Source organism: Thunnus thynnus, chromosome 1 (genome assembly GCF_963924715.1).
Source record: "Thunnus thynnus chromosome 1, fThuThy2.1, whole genome shotgun sequence".
Taxonomy (NCBI): domain Eukaryota; kingdom Metazoa; phylum Chordata; class Actinopteri; order Scombriformes; family Scombridae; genus Thunnus; species Thunnus thynnus.
Window position 1 is genome coordinate 15,790,550 of NC_089517.1, and position 24,329 is coordinate 15,814,878.

Below are 24,329 nucleotides of genomic sequence, written 5' to 3' on the forward strand. Positions count from 1 at the left end.
GAGAAGACAGAAAATTATTATTCACACGACTGGCATATGCAAGAGGTTGTCTGTCATGAGAATGTAAACATACATCATTTCAAGTATTTGAACAAACAAACAGTGCTGTCATTGCTGTGGTAGAGAGAGTCTCTTAGTAGATGATTCAGTGTCTTCCAATCTAAAACAGTTGGTGCACATGTTTACACACGGGGAACAGGATTTCAGGAAAGTGAATTCAAATTAAAATGGGACATTGCCTGCCCTTGGCGGCAAATCTAAGGTGCCATATAAAGTATTTGTGCCTTGCAACTCTGTACCTCCCAGGCAAGGACATCTGTTCTCTCTTGGGAAAAGCCAATCTTAACTCTACCCTCCGTTACAAAACTGACGGCACACTGCGTGGGTAGGAGGGCAGCTCTTCTTTTCAACTGAAATTAGAAGAACTGATTTGACGGACTATAATCAATGCAACATCCTAACACACCCACTGATAATGGATTCTTCCTAAGTCCAACCCACTCACAGGTGAGATGTATGCCTACAATATGTCCTCAAAAACACAACAACCATAATCAACACATCCTGTTTGTCATTGACTGTGCAGCTGATTTATCATGAAAAGATAAGGCACTACCCATTGTTTGGTAGCAATATTTGATTATCTTGAAAACAAAGTGGCATTTAAAAAATACATAATATTCTAAAATAGTACTGTATACAGTAACATTTTTCAAATGCCTTAATAATTTACATACAGATGTGGATAACAATAAACACCTATACTTACATTTTGTTTTCTAAACACACAACTGTGTAACTGAATTCTGTGATATTAGAAGTCTCTTGCACAGTGGGCAGTTTACAGCATTACAGTAATGTTCTCCTCATGGTGTGTCTGAGTCTTAACTAACAGACTTGCTTTTACGGCTCATTCTACTGAGAACTGCTGCAAGAATCAAAGGTTTTATTTGTCACATTGTCATTTGCATTAAAAGGCATATCCTTGAGGCTGTGCCAAAAAAGCTAGCCTTCACTAAAGAATAGTATTGGAATAAGAATAAAAAAGAATACAAATATGAATATAAGAATTATAAAAACAAACATTAGAGATAAAAATTGTAAATAAATAAATAAATAAATAAATAAAATCTAACTATATATTATATACTGTAGGTATTAAAATGCTAAATTGTATATTGGCCTCTGTCAATAGTCAACAATGGAACAAACTAAAACCAGTCAAGCATTCAGTGCTGCACATGTTTTGAAGTGCTAGAAGAGGATATTTGTATTGAGAAAAGTACTGTCTATAGTCTCTGCTGTGTGTTTCACATTTCACACTGTCCCCATGCACTGCATTCCTGAACTAAGTGAGTTAATATGTACTATAACTATGTTAACTGCTTTTATAGTAGCGAAACTTCTTATTTTCAAATTATTCTACACTGTGAATAGAATAAGTTCTCTCAAATTAATATAACCTGTATGGTGAATTAACTTTGTCACCAGAGATGGTGCAATTCTCACTCTGAATTGGGCCTTTGGGGATAATTTTCCTTTAAAACCACCTGCAGTGTCTACCAAGATTGAACTTTGAGGAGTTCTTGTCATTATATCAAAGCACTAAATTAATTGTCCTTGAGGAAATTAATTACCTTTGTGCACTGTTGCACTCTGTGTGGAAAGTTATTTAGAGTTAATGAAAGCTGAAACACTGTCATCTCTTCCACTGTTCTTCATTTTTTCAGGTTACTAAGTCAGTTGAGTTGTTGGGTAACTAAGTTTATGAACACACACTGTGTTTGTGCACATGAGTTTGTCACTTCTTCGTCAAAACTGAAAAAATAACAAAGTGAAGTTAATTCTGCTTCAGAAATCCTGATGTATAAAATCATCTTGGTCAGTATTTGAAAACAAGGAACAGTTTCCATGATGAAAATGATTAATGTGAGAGGATTAATCAGTGATGGCTAATTGCATTACACTTCAAAGATAAAGATAAGATCATGAAGGATGAGACGATTTGTACTTTTACCTGGGGTAACTGTCAAAGCAATTAAAAATTCCACCATTGTGTTTCAAAGCCTCTGTTGAACCCTGAGATTCAGTGTCAAATTCAGTCAGCATATAAACAGTCTGAGTAAAGTTAAGGCCAGTTTGATGTTGCAATTAATATGAGACATTTATTGGCTGATAAGCATCCGTTCCACTAAATTGCTACATAACTGCATCAACTTCTATTACTTAATAAAGAATGCACCGTCACGTAATCATACAATGTTCATCAAAAGAAACAACCAAGCACATCAGGATACTTCAGATACGAAAAGAGGTGAAAAGGATGATTTGCTATTTTTAACAGCACTCTGAGTGGTCCATCCGAATTCAGCTGCTTCAACAAATTTTACTCCACTTGGGAGAAAACAGGCTTATAGACACTCTTTTTTTCCTCCTAGTGTACCGAGTGACTGCACTGCACCCACAGCCGTTGCAGGTTGATCCTCTTATTTGTTGTGAATAGGGCCCATCAGCCTGAGGCTCAAGAATGGAGGGGTGAAATCCTCCACTTTCAGTGACTGTTGTGTCTAGTATCTGCGGGGAAATGAAGGTGAGGTAGCCAAGGTGGCTGCAGGCAAGGGAGGACTGCCAGGCATAAACTAATTAGCATGGGCTGTGTTGAATGGAGAATATTAGTGCAGGTGAAGTTAGTAACAGTTACAGTAGGAAGTTTGGGTAGTAGGCTATAAACTCTTCAAACCAGTGGCTGAATCCAAATGTCCACCCTCCCATCTTGCGAACATCAGTCATTTACGTACTGTGATGTGTTCACCATTAGCAAGTTTGCAAGAGTGCTGGGCTGCAAAGGGATAACATGCATCATCAGACGGGACTTAAGACTGCAACACTACTAATATTATATTTACATTAAATCCTCAACTGAGGACCGCGGCATTGTAGGTGGAAACCAACCTTTGCCCATCTAGTTGAGCAGGTTACAATAAACAAATCCAAATGATTAAATCTAGGATCATGAATATTCTGTGTGTGAATTATCAAACCTCACAAAATCAATAAACTTATACAACAAAAATTTAAAAAGCAAATTTCATCAAAAGTAAATATGGTACATTATTTTCTTTTACATCCTCATATCCATATTGCTATGGATTATGGGTAATTTTTCGAACAAAGTCTCTGTTTGTCTTTAGATAAGGGTTTCGCTTCTCCAAAAACACAGAGGTTGCCTTATCCATTGCTGGAGGTTGCTGTGGCCGCATCCTATTAATGAATGAAGAGATCTGTCTACGATGCCACCAGTAACCTTTGTTGCCAATTTTGTAGTCCTAGTGGCCAACAGCTAGGACCACGATACAGTGCTACAACAAAAAATTCCTTGTGCCTCAAAGAGTTATGATAGCATTTCCTCAGTTCCTGTTTTTATTGCGTCCTTTATGCATCACATAATCGTTTATTGTTTTGTGTGTGGAGGGGGGTTGGGGGGAGATTGTATTTATTATTATTATTATTGTGTAAAGCATATTGTTACAATGCATTTGTATGAAAAATGCTATTCAAATAAAGTCTGATTGATAGATTGATTGAAAAAGCATTTTCCCCTTAGACCTCTATTATAAAAGGGATGTCTGAAAAACTGATGACACAGAACTGCAAACAAGGTCAAACTATTACTCTTCATACTCTTTACATTTGAAAAACCTAAAGATTAACAAAGCTATTTCTATATGTGTGATGTTATCCCAGTGTAAAGTCAATGGGCTGAATGAGCCAGGGAGCAGAACACTGTGGAAGCAAACCAGGAATGCGAGAAAACTTTTTCAGCTTATGTACTGGGCAAGCAATTTTAGTTCAAATGGATGGGCACAGAGTTTCTTGTAGTATAGCCATACTGTATTTAGAGGAATGCTGCAGTCACTAATGCAGACTTAAAAAGTGCTGCTGCCTCCTGTGCATGTCTTTCAGGTAAAAAAAATAAAATAAATCATAAGGTCAATATGCTCAAATGTAGAAAAGATTCTCAAATTGTTCATCAACCAAAGATAAGGCAGAAATGCATAAAGATTATTTTCAAACTACATTTTAAGTAAGGCTAGAGCAATTATAATGCAATTTACTGTACATAACATTTCTAATAATTGTGTACTAATAAGCCACCTCCCTTGCTCTGAGCAGGTCATGAAATCAAGTGCAGAAAATAGAGCAGAAGCCCAGTTGGTGAGTGAGCGTGGGCAGCATAAATCCCTTGTATGAACATTTAATTAAGCTGTCATTTCATTGCCTCTCAGTCAGTTGCCTAGATGCAAGGGCCAAGCTTCCTTAAGTCACACCTCTGATGCTGTGTATTAGTCATTAATTAATAGGCTGACAACGAGACATAGAACATAACCTCTTAAAGAAATCATAAATAACAAAATGGTTTACATTTTAACGTGTTATCAACCTTTTAATAGGAAAAAGTGTGAATCTTTATAGTTTGTTTTCCTCCAACTATGTTATTCCACCATTTAATTTCAATAACAGATTCAATCTTCAAATATATTACTTGTCAAATTAACATGCCTCCTGATGTATATAATATATTTCTCTATAATTTATCTTAAAGTCCAGGTTTTATTTCAAAAGAGATCTTGATCGACCTTTGCAGAGGACCATGCAGCACTCATATTCAAGCCACAGTGTTGGCACAAAGCTTGATGCGATGAAAGAATCCAAAAGGCCAAATCATGTTTAAGTGGCATTTTGATGACATTTCTTTGGCCTGTTTAACCTTTGGTGAGTTTCATTTTTCTTGTGCATTACATCTTATCCATGCAGACCCATTTCTCATTGCTAACACCACCAAACACTATTTTTATGACTTCTCACCAATCTCCCAACAGAACCTCCTGGACGCTGCACTAGGAATCACAAATGCATCAGTCCAGCTGCACAGCTAAGAAAACCAGTGTGTGAACTGAAACGTAGTCATGATTTTTAGCAGTTAAGGGTCAGAAAAAAAAGAAGAAAAAAAAACAGAACAAGAGTGAACTGTATTGAACTTGTATGCATGTTAGTATCAGAATTGATGGAAATTGCTCTAAGTGAGTTAGATTAGGATACAGGCTGCAAACATGATGTAAGCCTGCTAACTCTGTGGGGGAAAGAGGGGGATAAGCATTCTGGCATTGTTGTTTTGGCTCAGAGCAAGGCACTGAAGAGCTCTGATGGATGCTTTTGTTAGTCTATTCTCGAAGGTTCATCGCCGAGATGCTCTGTTTTCAACATTAAAGTATGAATCATTTCTTTGTTTGGAGATAGGGGAAATGTTTTTGCAAGTACCTTAAAGACAAATGCAGTGATGTTTGGTGAGAGATAGGTTTTATGAGCTTGGTATGTGTCTGTGTGTACAAGATTGCCAGAGAGCACCACTTGTTTATCAATTTTGAGAAGTTGAGGCATTGTCAGCAGCCAAGAAAGAAGTGCTGAATTCAAGAGATAAGGCCTAAAATCTACAATGAAAAAAGCAGTTCTCTTGCAGAAGTCGAGATTAAAATGAACTAAAACATTTTATATTTTTTATTAAAAACATAAAATCTTTGACTCAGATCTAAAGACTATTTCATCATATGTTCCCACTGCACACAGTGTATAGTAGAGAACTACAAACCTTACCACCAAGCACATGAGACACCATATAAAACATGAAACTCATTATCATCTGCCTCAGTGATTGCCTGCTCCGGCAGGGACTCCGTCTCCCTCCGCGAGGTACAGAGCCTTTTCTTGGCTCAAGAAAATGCTACAAACCATTCACAGCAGCTAGTTGGCATATTTTCGGAGTTAATGAGCCTTGAAGAGTTTTAGAAATGAGAAAAGTGGAGCACATTCTCACACCTCACTTTTGCAACGAGAAATGGACAATGTTCTGTTTCTGCGCAAGGTCGTGCTTTCTTTCAGATTTAATGAGACAGCTAGCTTATTTGGATATTCAAATAAATACTGTAAGGCAGATAAATGAAAGAAGAGAAATTTAAGATCTGCATTTAATATTAATAAAGGGTGTTCCCAAATTCTTGCACAATGCTTCCTGAGATAGTCTCCAGGCTGCCACAACCCTTAAAAGGATATAGAAAATGAACAGAGATGGAAGGAATGGAAAAGTAAAATAACACGGTCATGCCTTAATCTCTGTATCCCCCTTTCCTGCGTTTATTTTTGTTAATTTTTTAAATCTTTCTTCATAAAGCCACTAGCATTTACTAATTGTTTAAGTTAAGCCACTCACTTGTGCACATAGTACACTTATAATGTGAGGAACACTACTAAAAGAAAGGTACACATCATGACCCGCAGCATGTAACATAGCAGAGTGGACACAATAACACTTATAAAATACAATGCAATTCAGTACAGTAACCTGGAAATTATGCTCATTTTGTGAATTATGCAATGCTACATTTATGCAATGCTACATTTTTTGTTTGAAACTGTGTCAAGCAGTGGAAGTTATTGAGGCTGTATTTTGTGTTGTTATTGTTATTGAACTGCAATATATAGTAGGGTGTTCTTTTTATTAAAATATGTCGCCCATGGTGGACAAAACAGGCTGTATTAAGACGAAATCAAGTGTTATGGCACACCTTCACATGGATATGCGGAGGTGTGGTTTGGGGGTGTGAGCGTGTTTATTTCTAGCCGCCATGAAACAATCAGAAAATAAAGTTTTATTCCTCTCATTCACCGGCTTTCTTGCTACCACTGCTCACTCTCTTCATTCACTCTCTAGGTCACTCGATCACTGCTCTCTCTTGCGCTGGTGCTCTCAGCTCGTTTGAGCTTTCTCTCTCTTTTTCTCTCGTCTTTTTTAAAATGAATCAGGAAGCCGTCAGCAAAGCCAAACTTTACTTTTAACATTTTCAAACAAAGAGAAATGTCCTTCCCTCCTTCTAGTAACATCTTTGTCCTCCCTCATGGCAGGGTTGTACAGCTGTGATCAGTCTGATCTCTGGCCACCGCAGCATGATGTTGCGTTTCTCCAAAAACTTTCTCGCCACAGGCTGCTGCAGCACCCCTGCAGCCCCCACGTAATAACCCTATTCAAATTAATGGGAGGACTGGCGTTTTCGCTGCAACGCCTGATTTGGTGTGAATTCAGCCTATCAGTGACCCCAGTAAGCTATCACAGCACATTACCACCTCCAGATCATTATTCAACCCTGCGCTACAGTCCGTTTCTTCTTTCCTCCTCCATCAGTATGACAGATTCTCTCTCCGTCTCCTGACACAGGCTGAAAAGACATCTGTTTCAACTGTTTCTTCTGACCTCCAGCCCTCCACCCAATCTCCTGGGCTCAAAACAAGTCACTGCTTGACACTCTTATTTTACTTTTTTTCATGAATGCTCTAATGCTTGCTATTTTCATGGTACACTGAATTTATTTTCTACATGCTCTGTTGATGTTTGAGGAATGCTTATTTATTTTAATATTGCTATTCTGCTAAATGCCTAAACGGTGTAAAAAATAACACCGCAATATGCATAAGATAACTAAGAGAAAACTGGCTTATTATATGACAAAGCCCAGAAATTGAAGGGTACAAAAAACAGGATCAAGAGCCGGCTTGATAAGTTTAAAACATTGTGTGTGTGCGTGTGTGTGTGTGTGTGTGTGTGTGTGTGTGTGTGTGTGTGTGTGTGTGTGTGTGTGTGTGTGTGTTTCTGAATGCCCAATGAGAGGCCCAGGCTTGGACAGAAACCAAAAAGATAAATGTTCTGAGGATAGCTGACACACCTGCAGTATTATGAGTTCATGATCTTACTCTCTGTTACTCTACTAAACATTTCACTAACTCCCTATCCCGAGTGACATCCCAGAGTTGAGAACAAGCTGTCAACACAAAGAGAAAACATAAAACCACCAGTTGTTAATTTGCAAGAAAAAGATCAAAATCCAACTGATCATACAGTCACAGCACTGACAAATCAGCAGATCCATCAACACGGATGTGGTAATTATAAATATTGGAAATCTGTGTAGCAGAGGCATATGCTAATGTAATCTCATAGAAAACAAAGACAAAGACATCCCTATCTGCAATGGACATTGTAAAACCTGTTGTTTAAGCTGTAGTATTATTTGATGAACTCAGTTTTAACTTTTGATGGTACAACCTGACCATTCCTAGCTTTAGAGAGAGGAATGTATTCCCTCAAAACAGTAGTAAAACATAGTGAAGTCCCACAAGATTCACTGAAATATTGTTACAAAATTGCGAATGAAATATCAAGACAGCAAAGCTCTGCAAATGTCCTCCGCCCAGCGTCTAGAGCACACTAAACACCAGTGCTTCAAGAGTAATATTATTGGCTTGTTTGGCTTCACTTTGTATTAACATTACAGCCAATTACATTATTGCACAATTGCTGTAATAAGCCCACTGGCTTCATATCAAGTGAAGAATACCTTCAATCCCTAAGTGAGTTTACTCCTAAGTGAATTTAGCCCTAAGTGAATTTAGCCAAAACTGATTATTGTCCAGCAATTATCCTATATAATAATACTTAATGATTTGATAACAATGACGGTGAGGCTTTTGCAAATTGATTAAAAATATGCAGAGGAGCTAATTGCAAATGTGTATTGTTAATTGAGATGTTATTACTTAATCTGCCTACTCAGTTATTTTACTGTCCTGTGAAGATGGCACTCCAAGCTTTTTTCCAACCTCTAGTGTTGATTTCAAGATATAACCCATCATTTATTTGACCACATACTGTATATGTTGAGTTTGCTCACATAATACAAAGCAGCATAAATATACAGATGTTATCATAGTTTAATTAAAGCAATACACTGAAGATAGTCTTACAGTGTTAGAATGGTTGTGAGCCTCATTAAACTGAGTCGACAGTTAAGGCCTGTATATTACAATACTGTGTATAAGAAATGGAAAATAAACTTGTACTCAACTGAACTGCTGTCAAACCAGGGGCAAATGTCTGTATACTTGCAGTTTGTTAAATGACACTTTAAGGAGCAGTGAACAGAGTTGTGTGAAAATGTCGACTAGTTCAGTCACCAACTCTGTGGAACAATTCAAATTAGGGTGATTTCAAGCATATTGTGCCTCAAGATGCATAAAACATGAACTGCGCAATGTAATTATCGCACTTTGTTCACATTGCTCTGTGCTCCATGTTAGTAGATACTCCTTCGAAAGATAATAATTACTGAAACATTACTGAATTCTGACGATGAATAAAAGAATACATAATAGTACAATTAGGGAGTATTACAGAGCTAATACTCAGCTAATACACAGCTATTACAGAACCTGGCTGTCTCGGTTCTAATACTTCTAATTATTTTTAAAGAAGGGAGGAAATTGAAAAAGATGATTAGCTGGGTGGGAGCTGTCCTTTAAAACCTTCCCTCGTCCTTTTTTCTGTAGGCTTGTGGTGTAAATTTCAGCAAAGGACGGGGGCTTCCTGGCCTATGATTTTTGATGCAGCTCGCATCACTTGGTCCAGCCATTTCCTGTCTTGCAAAGGCAAAATGTATCAGCCTTGCAATCTAATGACATCACATTAACTGTTAACCATTATACAAGGAAAGTAGGTGATTTAATTAATTATAGTAAATTATGGAGTAGTTACGAAGCTAACAACTTTCAAACTTGGCTCCATACCAAAACTTGGGGGCAAATCTACAGTTCCTCTTGTCTGTTCAGTTAATTATATTGACAAAAGCCACCTTTACTGGGGGCATCTCTGTGTCTTCCAAGATCTGACACAGAGTTCAGTGTTGAGAGGCACTGGGGAAGTCAATTAGCAAGGCTCAGAAAATCAAAGTGATTTCCTCCCATGGATGATATTCACACCCTTTGAATAGCAAAGAGCAAATTGGCTGCACACACCATTACTTTACTGTGACCCTGTGGATAAGCAGCTTTGTCTCAACCTGGCTGTTGGAGTGCCTCTCTCCATGAAAGCCTCCATGCAGAGCTTTGTCAGACTAATCCATCCTGCAGAGTGTTTCCTGCGTCTGAGAGGATACGGAGGCTCTCAGAAGAAAAACACAGGCTGTATATTGTTCATTTCTGTCCTTGTTACTGCGTCATTTCTAAAATGAAGGTTAGCTTTTGCAGAGGCAAGTGCAGGACAGCAGCCATGGTCAGACACTACACAGCTGAGGTCACTTATTCACCCACTCTGGGACATTAGGTGGACGTTGTATGATAATGTTAGTGCTTTAGTCTGCAGCTTAACAATTCTTAAAGGCAAAGAGGGCGATGCAGAGTTTTACACAATTTCCAGAGATTTTTTATTTTAGACTTCAATTGAAAATGGTTGTCTCATTTTGATTGATAGGACTGTACTATTCTGTACATTATGTTGCAGTGCAACATGATCAATTGACTCTAAATTTGTGGTTCTATTTTGACCCAAATAAATTTATAAAAAGGCTGAATAACATTAAACAGAAGAATCTGGTCTAAACAAATCTATCATTTACTAAGTTCAAAGTAATTGTTTTGCTTCAAATGCATATAGATCTTTCTTTAAGGGTTACACAGAGATTTTATTAAACCTAATTTCTTGGCTCTACCATTTTGCTGAATTAAGCCAGAAATGAGCAATGGATTTGGGCTATGAGCCATGAGCAAGCACACACATGCTGTGGGCCTGGACAGGTTTTGTTCTTGTTATACTGAACCAACAATTATTTGAAATTACAGTACATTGTGAATACTGGGCAATTACATTACCTGTTAATACATTATGTCCTTACATTAAGCATAAGTAATTCACTTGTTCTTATCAATAACTTGTTCTGTTATGTTCTTATAATGTCTGATTACTAAACCACAATTCACTCCACAGTCTACTTTTCCTGTGTTTGATTAAACACATGCATTGCGCAAAATTTCAAACCCTCTTTTGTTTCAAATGAGTCAATTATTTTCTCATATTAATGGTCATATCCTGAAACATTTTCACTACTTTGTGTGCGTCACACACATGAGGAGGTACTAACCTTTCTGACAAAGTTCATTATTGAATTGCAAATTATTCACCTGTTTAACATACAAAAAAGGACAACCTAACCATAATGCATTCATGTCTCCTTGGGATATGCAGGTCTTTTAGAACTACTCAAGGTGCTCAAAGATTGTCCAATTCTGCATCACTAAGACCACACTAACATTAGGCTCCACAATGACATACAATCAATGCAGCATGTTTAATATAGAGAGAGCTTCTCTGACGTATTTCATTATCTGGTTTTAAAATTTACATATTCATCACAATAAACAGTAAACGGCAAATTTCATGACATTTTCAATAGATTAATGGTACACCAGCAGAACAGACAAGCACACATTGAAGCATAAAGTATTTCACACAGAGAAAATCAGCAATGCAAGAACAATCACTGGCCTTCCTTTTTAGCCCTCCTGATGTCAAATCTCTCCCGCTGCAATTTATACGCGAGGCATGACATGCCAATTACTCACTGTCACATCTCAAGTGAATACTAAACTAAAAATTATGCCAACCTCACGGTCACCACATTCAGTCAATTTTAAATGATGCATGGAAATCAAAAGGATATGGAACAGTGGGGATCTATGAGGGTGGCATATCACCACCTTTGCAAGGCGGGGAGGCATTTTTCTTCTGTCTCAACAGACGGCATGATCTCAGCTGTAGCCTGAGCAAACTCAATATCCCCAGGATAGGATTTTTTTTTGTAAGTGAGTTTCCACAATGTATATGTCTGACACAAAGTTAAATTTAATAAATATATCAAAAAGAAGAATCACATTGGACCAAGCCCTGAGATTTCCTCCTCATTTTTGCGACAGCGGCTTGTAGAAAGGTATGCCTCTTATAGCCTCTCCTTGAAGCTCACCAGTGGGACAGAGTTAACAGTGTCCAGGCCATGCAGAGCCATCCATCCTGAAGAACAAAAGTGACACAGGGGCTGCAGTCTGTGCCAGATGATGGAGGCTGCCACCAACTCTCAGCTAAAGCACTGCTGGACAGACCTCATTCCCGCTTTCCTCAGAGAATTACAGCCTTCCTGTCATACACTTAAGATAACACAGGGACACCAAAACAAAGGTTATTTATTTATGAACACTTCCAGGAACTGTGTGTCCACATGGTTTTAGATTTCATTAGAAATGGACATGACTGTCACAGAGGTTTCAGCTTCATCACTTGACTGCAGGGGTTAAATCAATGCATGCTCTGTCCTCACCAGTGTCCTGCCCCTGTGTAATTTAGTGTCATCTCCTGTGTAATGAAGGTCTTGTATCATTGGATGGTGACCATGTCCTGCCTTGTCCTTTGTGTCCTGTACATTTATTTCATGTCCTGTACCCGCAGGTGTATGGTTAGGTGTCATGTATGTTTTTAGGAAAACAAAGTTATTCTATTGGCCTCATTATTGTGGTGATGTGATTTATAGGCATGCCTCTGCCTCTACTCTTAAGCCCTTGGATTCTGTTCATCATTCTGCCCTTAGGTTTATTACTGGTGATGTTTATAGCAGTCGTCACTGTATTCTTTACGAAAAAGTTTGGTGTCTTCTCTGTCTGAAAGACATGATAAGCATATTTATTCATTTGTATACAAGGCCCTTATTGGGATGCTACCATCTTATATCGCATCTATGCTTGATTGGTCCCCTGGACCACATCATACTCAATCTAATGACTGGCTTTCAAGTCCCTCAAGTTTGTACTGAGCTTAGAAGATGTGTATTTTGTTTTTATGCTTCGACCACCTGAAATTGTTTGCAGAGCACCCTAAAAATTAATACTTTAGTAACCCTTGGACATTTTAAATCTATGATCACCAAGCACTTAACTTCTGTTTGCACTTGTTTTAATTGATTTGTTTTATATCTTGTATCTTTTATTTTCTATATACCCGTTTTAAATTTTTTGTTTTTATATCTTGTATCCTTTATTAATTGTACTTATATTTGATTTAATTGATTGTTTTCTTTTATCCTGTATCTTTTGTTATTATTTTATTATACTCGACACCATTGTAAATGAAAGCCTCAATGATTTTTGAATTTAAATAAAAGGTAATATATAATATATCTACACATTTTGAAAAAAAAAGCAGGAGTCTGTGGGGTTGCTTATATGTCATATATCTGATGTGACACAAAAATGACCAGTTTATCATAGTTTTCGGCTGAAATTTATCGATAAAGCAAGTAATTCTGTAATTTGCATAAAGAAAAAAGTTGCAATATTATAGCAAGAAATACTTATAGCAGGAGATACTGCATCATCTTGAGATGGAGATCATGAAACTCAACACGAACATGACACCTTGCCCACGATATCAAAATAGATGCAGCTCTGCACAGTATACTGTGTAATATCTTTATAGACAATTTAAGACATTTAATTTAAGACAATTACATGTTATACATCATGTTATCTCTGTAACTAAAGAAGAAAAAAACCTTTTATTTATTTGTTTATATTCAAATATAATGTAATCCTTTTCTTAAATGCAGAAATCATATCTCTATAATCATAACTACCAGCTGCAGTAGATTGCTATGAAGATAACAACGTGGTAACAACAATTCCTCCACATTTCACTATATCTGAGGTGGGAAAAAATGTAATGTTAACCTAACCGAATCACTGGATACGCTGTTTTTTTTTAGAATATCCTCTGACTAATTTTAATACATTTCATCTGTTATGTACTGTTATGTACTGTAGGAGCATCTTTATAGTACTGTTCTCGGACATGTAGTTGTAACATTAAGACTATGCATGTGATGCTCCTCATGTTGAATGTCGCCCTGCAATAGGCCATAAAGCTCTGATTTGGGCTTGACATCTGTATATCTGATTTAGCTACTTGTTCTACTGTCTGAATGATTTACATTTACAGCTTCTGCACTCACTTCATTCACTTAATGTAAAACATATTTTGCCACAAAGCTTAACTCTAAACTGCCAATTCAGAATGAAAGCAATTGGAAGAAACCCCTGGAGGTCAAATGTTGATCCAGCTGTGTTACTGTAAGAATGTCATATTGAGACCATTTTTTCATACCAAGAGATTCTCCACATTGTTAGCTAATGAGTGCCTCCAATGAATTTCACAAATAAAGTAGGTTTGCCTCTGCCAGCAAATTAGTGTCCAGCTGGCCATGGCAAGCAAACTTTCAACCACCATCAAACAAATTAGTGTGTAACGCCTAAATGGGGCCGAATCTTGTCAGAATCTTGCACTATATATCAAGTGTAACCTCCTTATTCAATTTATTCATAGTATAAATTAATAATGCTGGTTAATATATTATGCACAAAGGATAATGGGACTTACAAATCAGTCCACAAAGTCAGTCAGAAATAGTGGAGCTTGTGCATGGCGTAATTAACTCTGTACAAGCAATCATTCAAGTTTGCAGAAGCAAAACAGGCATAACTTGTTATATCGAGAACATTAAGGATGACCTATCAAAATTTTAAGAGAACAAATTATTTGCTTTATTAAAGTATTATAATGCTCATTATGACAAAATGGGTAATTATTATTCCAGTTCTTAAGTTCAGAATTCAACTAGGGCAAGTATAGTATAATGAGGACCTTTGAGATTCAGTTTTGATGTAGCCATTTGATGTCAGCTATGAATTGTTGGCATTTTCAAAATTTTACTTGGTAAGTACTTCAATGAACGTCAAACATGAATAATAAATGTAAAGACTCAGAGTTTGTGAGTTGGTGAAGTCTGGGGAAGTTAGTAGATTACCAGAGATTTTAAGAACGGAGCTGGCTTTGAATGTGCTGACTTTTAATTTAGTATTTGAGATGTAAGAAGCTCATGTTCTGCTTATTCACTGTCACCCTGGATAAAACTGCAAGCTTGAATTTGATAAACTTCAGGAGAAAAAAACATCTTGCTGTTAATGTTCCGCATTAAATGAATCCAGATTCTGAAAGCGACATTCCTTAAACATAAACCAATAGCATTGAGACCACACCACATTGTCTCTCTTCGAAGCAGAGTGAAAGGTTTTCTTTATGAAGGACATGCAAAGAGATTCTATAATGAAAGAAGGAACAATCCAATTAGTGCATGGTGTGAATCACTCTTTTTTTTTAGCAAACCTCCAATAAATAGACAGGTAAATAGACAAGACAACAGACGTTTGCCTTGTCAGTCTAACAAAACGCAATCAATCTTATGAAGTTAGTGGAAAAGAAATCTTGATTGAAGGCTATGATAGTGTGGTAATTAGTTTTTGGTGGTATGATAATTTATTTGCATGTAACTTTTTTATTAGGCTTGTTTAAACATAGTATGCAGTGCACAATAGCAAAAGGTTATACAGTCAAATTTAGCAGAAAAGTCTCTGCTCTATTGAGGGAGCTCTCAGAGAATCTGAGCAGCAACAAGGATTCTAATGAGAGAACTAATCCCCCTTAATTAGCATGCATAAACATAAATCTTAGTTTAATCAACAATATGAAATAAGGATGAGGTTCAGAGATGCAGCAGCAAACGACGTTGGCATGAGCACAATAAGCAGAGTAACAGTGTTAAGTGTCCGCGCTACAGCTGCAAGAATCTGATTGGATGTTACTGGCCACACAACTGTGAATGAGCCAATGGTCATGAAGTATATTGGAAGCAGCTGATGCCAACTGATTGGCTATGCCTCATTGCATATCAATTTACAGTTAATAGAAGGTATTTGATACATTTTTCATGCTTTATTAACCCTTATTTGAAGAGCTCTTGGCTTGAAATAAACATGGTGATATTGCCTCACCCACTGCACCAATCAGCCGAAGTTGCACAAGCTGACAGAAAGTTGATTAAATGTGTAAGATCAAAACCATTCAGCGATGCAGCTACATCAAATAAAGGAAGGGAAGGTATTTAGGTTTTTGCTTCATGAAGAGAAAATGTTTCTAAATTAAAATGAAACATGAGTCCATGAGATATTATTGAGCGGTTACATAAGTTTGGTATTACTGTTGAGGTAACAGCCTTTAACAGATCCTCATCCCTCTCTCTCTTCAATGGGGTCAGTTTTGAAGTGTACTGTTGACTGTGACTCATTACTCTCCGATTTACCACCAATGCTTTTGTTTTTTCTCTCATTGCTTAAAAGAGGCCACAGTATCATGCACAGGACCAAAATGCTGACTACATTAACATCGAAGATTAAAATACTTTGAGTCTCATTTACTACTCTTGAATGGATCAAAACAAAAGTTGTGCTTGATGCTTATTCTTCAAAATCAAATCGTACTGCACTGAGTTTGTGTGCTCTATAGTGCACAAACACCTCTGACACACTAAACAATGAATGCAAAACTATCAAGCTATCATTTAATCAGGACACCAGGAAAAGCTGTGTCAATTGTTTTGCTTGTCTCTATCTGACAGAAAAGATATGAATTCTTTAATTTACCATTAAAACCTAATACAACAAAATTTCCTAATTTCTGAGGTACTTCACCTTGAAATAAAATGTTACAGCCAGAGAATGAATCTGTGAAATGCGATAACTGGTGCTATGTTTTTGCACTGTGTGTTTGCTGGCTTACATAGTCCACAAGGAGCTTGTGAATTTGTAGAGACGAGAGATTAGAGAGAATGGAGTGTTGTGTTCGAGTTAGTCTTGGTTTAAGTTGGGTGTGAATAAGGGATTGTTGAAGTGAATGAGGGGCACTGCAGCTCTCAACGTTGAGCAGAGAAGCTCTACTGGGGCAGGATCAAAGAACTCAGTCAACCAAGGCTTCTGCTCAACCCAAACTTTAGTCAACCAACCACACACACTAATCTCTTGTCTAGGTCTTGTGAGAGGACAGAAAGGCAAGGCATCAACCAAACTGAATCTAATGAGCATCTACCATACAACATGAACAAGTGACAAATAGAAATGGCAATACTGGTGCCCACACAAATGAGTCAAACTCCCCTCTAATTCTGTCTATTAACCTCTTAAACTCTATTTGCTCAAACTTTACTTTCTCAATTCTACACAAAATACTAATGTTTTCAAAGACTCTTTATGTACCACTGAATCACAGGATAAAATGTTCAAAAAAGACATTTCAGTTGGCATATTTCACTCAATGGTTACATACTGTAGATTCAAGCAAAGTTTAGAGACAAAATTATATAGATTACACATTGTTATAAACACCATGACACCATCTATGGCAAAGGTGAAAATCTTATTTCAAAGGATAAAGTAAGTAAGTATTTAAGATCATTCACATCAATCGACTTTGAAAGGAAAATGCAATGTAACTTTATTAATCCAATTTCCTCTGGGATGGAGGTCTTTTGGAATTGAATTGCTGAAAATGATCAAACTGACAGAAAATGTGAATAGGAAGGTGTGTTCAAACTTTTGACTGGTACTGTATATTCACCAATTTACAAATAAATAAACTCCTTAAATTACACCAACATTTAAAACTGCATTTTTGAAGCAAAATCAATCCATTGTAATGGAATTGCAGCAAAAATTTGTTAGGGCGAAGAAAATCCGCTTTAATCTTTTGTTTCAAGTTCAACTTTGGTGACACAAATCCCCACCACTGACCAACAGCAAAACAACTTGACAGTGCCGACCTTTGAGGGAAAAGGGAATTGGAGAGTCCAAAAGCTATCATAGCCTATTAGCTGTGTTGCATTCAATTTAACCCTGTTCTGCTGGAGTATAAACTGCTCTATATTGAAGCATGGTTTTAGGACAAATATGGACAAGGATAAATTGTGTTCATTTAGTCACAATTTAGTGACTGAACTTGCTAGCCAGTTAGCAAGTTCAAAAGCCAGCTTATTAGACATCTGTGTGACCAACTAGTATGAGCATGTTCTCAAGCTGGCTAGCATGTTAGCCGTTTGCTTACTAGTTACAGTAGTTCATCAACTAGCCCTTCGACTGGTCACCATGTCACCAAGCCTCTAATTAACACACTGATTTCAGAGGGAGCAGGTGAGCTTTGTTGTGCCATTTTCTGATGTGATCAGGTCTTTTGAGTGCTTTTGTTTCCCCTGATCACAACTAAACATGAATAAATATGCCAGCATTACAAATACTTAAGGTTATATTAATTTACTTTCCTTTTCAGCATCATGACACCATTTTGGATTTGGAATCAGCATTTCCAACCATCCATGGGAGCTAGCAAATTCAAGGCTATACCATAGTTAACAGTGTTTGAGATTAATCAGATTGACAATTTTTTTTTTTTTTACTTAAGTTTTGATTTTCCAGTAAATCATATCTAAAATGTCATTTTCACTGAAGTAGTGACATTTTAAATAAATGAAAAGAGACCAAAAATCAAAGACATGTTAAAAAACAATGACAGCTTTGTAGCAGTGGCCACAAACCACTGTGTACTGTGGTTTCAATCTCAGATCACTTGACTGAGCATGAGGTACCGTTTATCATGGTTCATCCACTGCAATTAATGTTTAACAGATGTGATGCAACTCTCTGCCTCTTTCATACATCCATCCTCTCTCTCTCTGTCTTTGTATTAGTCTCTCCAACTTTCTCTCTCTCACACATGCACACATATTTATTTATTTATCTCATTGCTTGTCCTTAAACTAGGTTACCTTAGGGCACCTACTGAGCCACAGCAGAGAACACTAATATTTTCAGAGACTGGCCATACTGAACTCAAGAAATGCAGAGCTGCAACACTGCAAAGTTAGTTTTTTTTCTCAATACAGTGCATCAACTGGACTGCAATATGACTGGACTCCAAATCTCTCTGGGGGAATATAAGGACCTCTGAGAGATGAGGGGGAAAGATTCCTCAGCCAGATGATTGGACATTCAGAATGCCCAAACTTTAATTCTAGTGTGCAACAGTCATTTATGGCTTCAGGAATACTCAATAATGCATCAAAACCCACAAGCCTCCAGGGGAAGCAGTCAGTAATCAAAAAGTAAGTTAAGGTTTTCATAATAAGGCCCTATAAATAACTGGGGACAGAAATGAGGGCATGTAAAATTGATGAGGGATGATTCAAACCCCACGAGGTGGAGGGAGCTTAACACAAGAAGAAAGAGTGTGATGTTGAGTGGCCTGGCAATATAGGCATGTGTAGTAGAAGATGAAATTGCATAACTGATTTGTGTCACAAGTGTTACCGTATAACTGTATGGCTAAGTATATGGACATCGTTCTGGAGGCGTTGTCCTTGAAATGGTGCTGTTTATGTAGGAATACACTCCAGCCATAACAGTATTTTACAGTGTATTTCAAACAAGCTGGCAATGCTTGAATAACCAATGGCTGCCAATTAAAAGTTTTACAGACGAAGAACTGAACCTGTTTTATGCTGTAATTATTATTTCTTTCTGCTCCCGCGTATTACATCTATTCCTCAGAAAGGTCACATTATCAGTATTACATGGAATGAATAGCAGGAATCTGGTAAATACCAGGAAAGTTAATAAATTCCACGCATTTTCAAAAATGTATATTATACATATTTTTCTTTTTGTTGCAAATTGTATACATGTGTATAATAAAAAAAATAACAAAGGACTCTACAGTATATTTTTTTGTATTCATTTCAGCTTCGTTCCAGTGAAAAGAAACATACAGGAACATGACTTTTATAACTTGAAGAATATGTGTTGAAGCAAGAACCCATAACAAAACTCTCACATATCCTTTCAGAAATGAAAAAGATGCTTGTGCGTATTTGCATTTTCTACAAGACCCTGAGTTCCCCAGTGCACCTATCACTCTTCTGTGAAAACAGTATTTTAAAATGACTGCTTCAACAGTAAGGTTATATTGAGGCTTTGGAAAGCATAACCTTTAAAGTAACTTATTTCCTGTTTCCTTATTACTCTGTGGTAAAATTAAGATCTTATTAGCTGAAGGAAATACAGTAGATAATGGTCATCATTTTATCGGTAAGGAATAAAAAAATCATAAAATTCAAAGTGAACAAAAATAGGCAGCCTGGTATCACCAAATGACATATGAATAACACATCGATTTCAAAAGTTGTTTCATGTGTTATGATTACACATATTTTTCTTTTTGCCATTTATGTCATTAATTCAGTCGCCAAAAATGAACTATAGTCACGTTTCAGGGAGTAACGCATTTCAGAGTGACGCATTTCAGATAACCTCTATATAATGTGACTTTCTTTTATTTTATAAGGTGATTTTGGCTTATTAGGAGGAGCTGGGTTGGTTGGATGACTAGAAGACTACATTGAAATAGGTCACTGCAACATTAGAAAATTACTACTAATACACAACAACAACTATGTCAATCTACACATTTGTAATTTTATAGCAATACAAACTTATTTAAACATAGACAAAAATCCATGTTTCTGACATGAAGGCCACAGTTCACAGTATAAGTTATTATATCTTAGCATATGCATGAAAATTTATGGAATTAACACTGTAATTCAAATCAATCATTTTCTGATTTATGTAAAAGCAAGTAAATGGCAGTACATACTAGGATAGGATATACATGATTACGTGTATTAATGTTCAAATATAGAAACCCATCTATCACTCTTATCAGCCTTTCAACGTATGTTTAAAAATGAAACTGATAAACTAATCTTGCCAATGAAAAAGAATAAAAATTTAATCTTCCCCCACTACAGTGTTGACATGCAGGTATTGTCCTGAATTGACTGCCAACCTGACAGATGGATCATTTAACACTCAGCAGTGGCAAAGTTTAAAAGGAATTATTTTTGACATTTTTACCATGTGATACGTCCACCAGATCCTATCATGTCTATTTCTACACTTTTTCTGGTGCCAGTACTGTTTTTAGTTTATATTGCACTTAGTATTATATAAGGAGGATAAAAATGGTTTCAGAGATGCAACAGACCACAGAAACTTTTCTGATTCTGTTCTGCGTTCCTTCTTCTACCCACGGTATGCATAAAGACGTTTTTTTGTGCAGAATCGCAAAAGTCTGATAAGAAAGTGCTCACTGATTTTTCAGTTACTTAGGGTCAGGGCTGCTCCTGTTCTTAAGATGCACATACGAATGATTTAAGAATATTTGTGGCATTCATCAATTTTCTCATACTTAGAATTTTCTCTTTGGTACGAATGGAATTTACAAGTGGTCCAGACCTGTCATACGAGTCATGAATAGATCATCTCTGCCTTTCTTTGCTGGGGAGAAACACTTGTTTGACCTACAATTATAATGTCTTAATTGCCCTAAAAACTAAATATGTTTAAATATGATACTGAAATTAAGGAAAAATAAATATTAACTAAAACAAACTTAATGCAAAATTAATATTCTGTTTACCATATTATCATCATGGATGTCAATTTACTTAAAGGTTTTTTAGATTTTATGATTTTTGTTGGCATATTTTGACGCAGCAGCTTCTACATTTCAGTAGTTGCTGAAAAAATGAAACTCACTGCGACAGCTGCCTCTGTGTCTCTCTGCAGGTCTCTGTCCACTAGGCTATCATCTTCTGTTGCAGCTGACAGCGTAACATCACCTAGGCTATAATATTCTCTCTTCTAATATCTCTGTGACTGTCACATCCCTTGACCGCCTCCCATCACGGACTGCTTTGCTTTAGTACAATGTTTTTTTTTATCATCTAACTTCATGTCAAAGCATTCCCTCTTTATTTCTGTCTAAGTGCAGAGCTGCTCTGGTGACGCGTCGTTGGCAGCTGGATTCATATTTTCTAATTGTTTTGGGTCTCCAACTGATCACACTCTTAAATTTGTTATATGTCTTTTTTCTACTGATTTCTGAAAGCAGGACTTGAAGCTATGCAGTGTGACTCTTTGGGAACTTTTTTTGAATGAAACTCGCTCACAAACGGAACGGAACATGGAGCCTTATATGGGGCGTTGATCATGCAAATGATCTCACGAACGTGCACCTATTCATGAGAAGGTTGCATTCATCAAGCTGAACTGAGCGATTTATGACAAGTTCAGACAGTTAAGAGAGTTTGTTGAATCCGACTTGGAACACTCATATGAGCAAACCTCACAGAAAAGAGTGAGAGAGTTTTAGGATAAAAATAGGATAAAGGAGGATAAAAATACATTGATTGTGTAAGAAAAAAAAGAAGAGAATTGGAGAAAGAAATTGGTGTTAACTGTCAAGGAATATCATTTTGGAGATGTGAATTATTTAAGTTGGTGTCAACCTGTTGACATGAAAAACTAAAATTTTAAGTTAGGAACTAATTCATAATGAGGGTGCAGTCACAGACCTGACTATACACTGATTAACAGTATTTACAAGTGGTATGAAGACACTGCAGCACTTCAATTAAACACTGTGCACCATGAAGAGTACATGAGCAGTTGTACAGTGACTTTAGTTTTACAGACAGTATTTTTCACCTGAAAGCTACATTAACACGGCTTTGTTCTGTGGGTATGTAAGTTTACAGTGGCTCCATTCAGACAAGAAGCGCAACACAGAAACACAGCAACACAGCAACACAGCAAGCCTTGCTCCATGAGGCAATAACAAAAGCATATAGTGTTTGTGTACAAATGTGGAAGAACAAAAGTGATAGCTAACTAAACAGATTTGTGGCCAGGTTTCATACAGTCCTGATTTCTAATAACAGTCAGTAGAAAAAAAAACTATACCAAAAAAAAGGAAGAAAAAAAACATGTACTGAAGAAGAAGAGGACAAAATCTACAGTATGAAAAGGAGACACATGTTTTAGCCTCAACTGCCAAAACAATCTTCAAAACCAATCTGCCCATCTATTATTAATAGCAGTCATAGTAATTATTAATCATAGCATCAGTAGTCTTTACAAGTTTGACATGTGCTTGTCTGGAATACATTTATTAGAAGTGGCAGTGTCAGGGAAGCCAATTTATATGTATCTCAATCTCTGCATGTCAAAATGATAAAACAAACCCATCTGGCTTACCATCAAACTTTTTATGCCTCGAGACAAATGTCGTCCTCATATTGTGGCTGCTATCCTCGACCAAGTTCTCAAACTCCAGTTTGCTCTGCTGGTTGAGTTTGTCCTCCATCTCGGATGTGCAGCAGGTGTATCCCTGAGGACAGACACGCAGGTGCTCACCTGAAGGAGACAGAGACACAGAGCGCTGTTTTTTTTACACACATCACTGCCACAGGACTCGGTTTTTCAAAAGGCTGAGCTGAGTCTTTGATCAGAACTCTCCTGTGATTTTGGGACTCTCATCACTGGAGCTATCAAAGAGGGACCGACTGTAACAAATGGGGAAGGATAATATTTGTCAGTAACCTGCTATCATGTGAAACTGAGTGTAACTTTGATGCGGCAGTGCATACACCTCATGCAGGATTTTCTTTACATCACCATCCAAAGCACAGCAGTAATGACAACTGAGGTTGTGTAAATCAGTGGTACCATGAAGTAGAAGTAAAAAACATCAGGCTCAACCAAAAGACAGGGGGGGAGCTGGGGTGTGTATAACCAAAGTCAAAGTCCAAAGCACAAAAAAGGGGTTTGCACATCCAAATCAGCCTCCAACCTCTTCCTGTCCCGTTCAACTTGTCCATTGCAAGCACAGGGCAAAAAATGTACAGATGTTTCAGCTATGCCTTCGTCAGTGTGTGACAGTTTCATGGTTTGATCCTTTTAACTTTTCACCAATAAATAGTGTCAATCAACTTATTACCAACAGGTGTACCAAGTGGCAGTCAAAATTGTCATTAGGAAGATTTATTTTAATTTGAGATAAATGACATGACACCACAGCTAATGTGCTTCATTGCTTGTATAATAACAACAGTCTTAGTTTAAAGCATAAGTTTTACCCTGAATTTTCAACAAAATGCTTTGAGTTTTTATTTTATTGTCCCAGTTTGTTAGTTTGGGGAGTTTTAAGGGCTGAAACTAAATATATAAATACATATATAATTATATAATAAAATGCTTAAATAAATGAATAACTAATTGTATAATTTAACACCTAATTGTCATCATAAATAAATAAATAAAAAATCAAATGAGACATTAAAAATATAAATGTTACATTTATGTGTGCATATATTTATTCCTATATTAATATATTTATTTACATATATTTATAGTTCAAATTATTTATTTACATATACTTTTATTTATCCACAGTGTTACTTGCTGCAGCGAAATGAAAAAATGTGTCATCTTCATCTGTCAAAAGTCAGGGGGTGGGTTAAAGCCTTTAATTTGTCACCCTGCAGCCTCAGTTGCTGTACCATCTCTGCTAGGATTGTGAATACAGCTTCATTAATTTATGTGTCGGTCAGGGCCGATATCATTCCAAT

The 24,329-nt window shown here is 36.8% G+C and overlaps 1 protein-coding gene across 1 annotated transcript in view; it reads right to left on the reverse strand.

The window, feature by feature from the left end:
* The window catches only part of gpc6a (glypican 6a), a 166,538-nt gene that overhangs the window by 108,992 nt on the left and 33,217 nt on the right, over positions 1–24,329 (reverse strand). Inside the window, exon 2 of the mRNA XM_067586549.1 lies at positions 22,957–23,115. Within this exon, the coding sequence (XP_067442650.1) occupies positions 22,957–23,115 (159 nt within the window). The remainder of the gene's footprint in view (positions 1–22,956; positions 23,116–24,329) is intronic.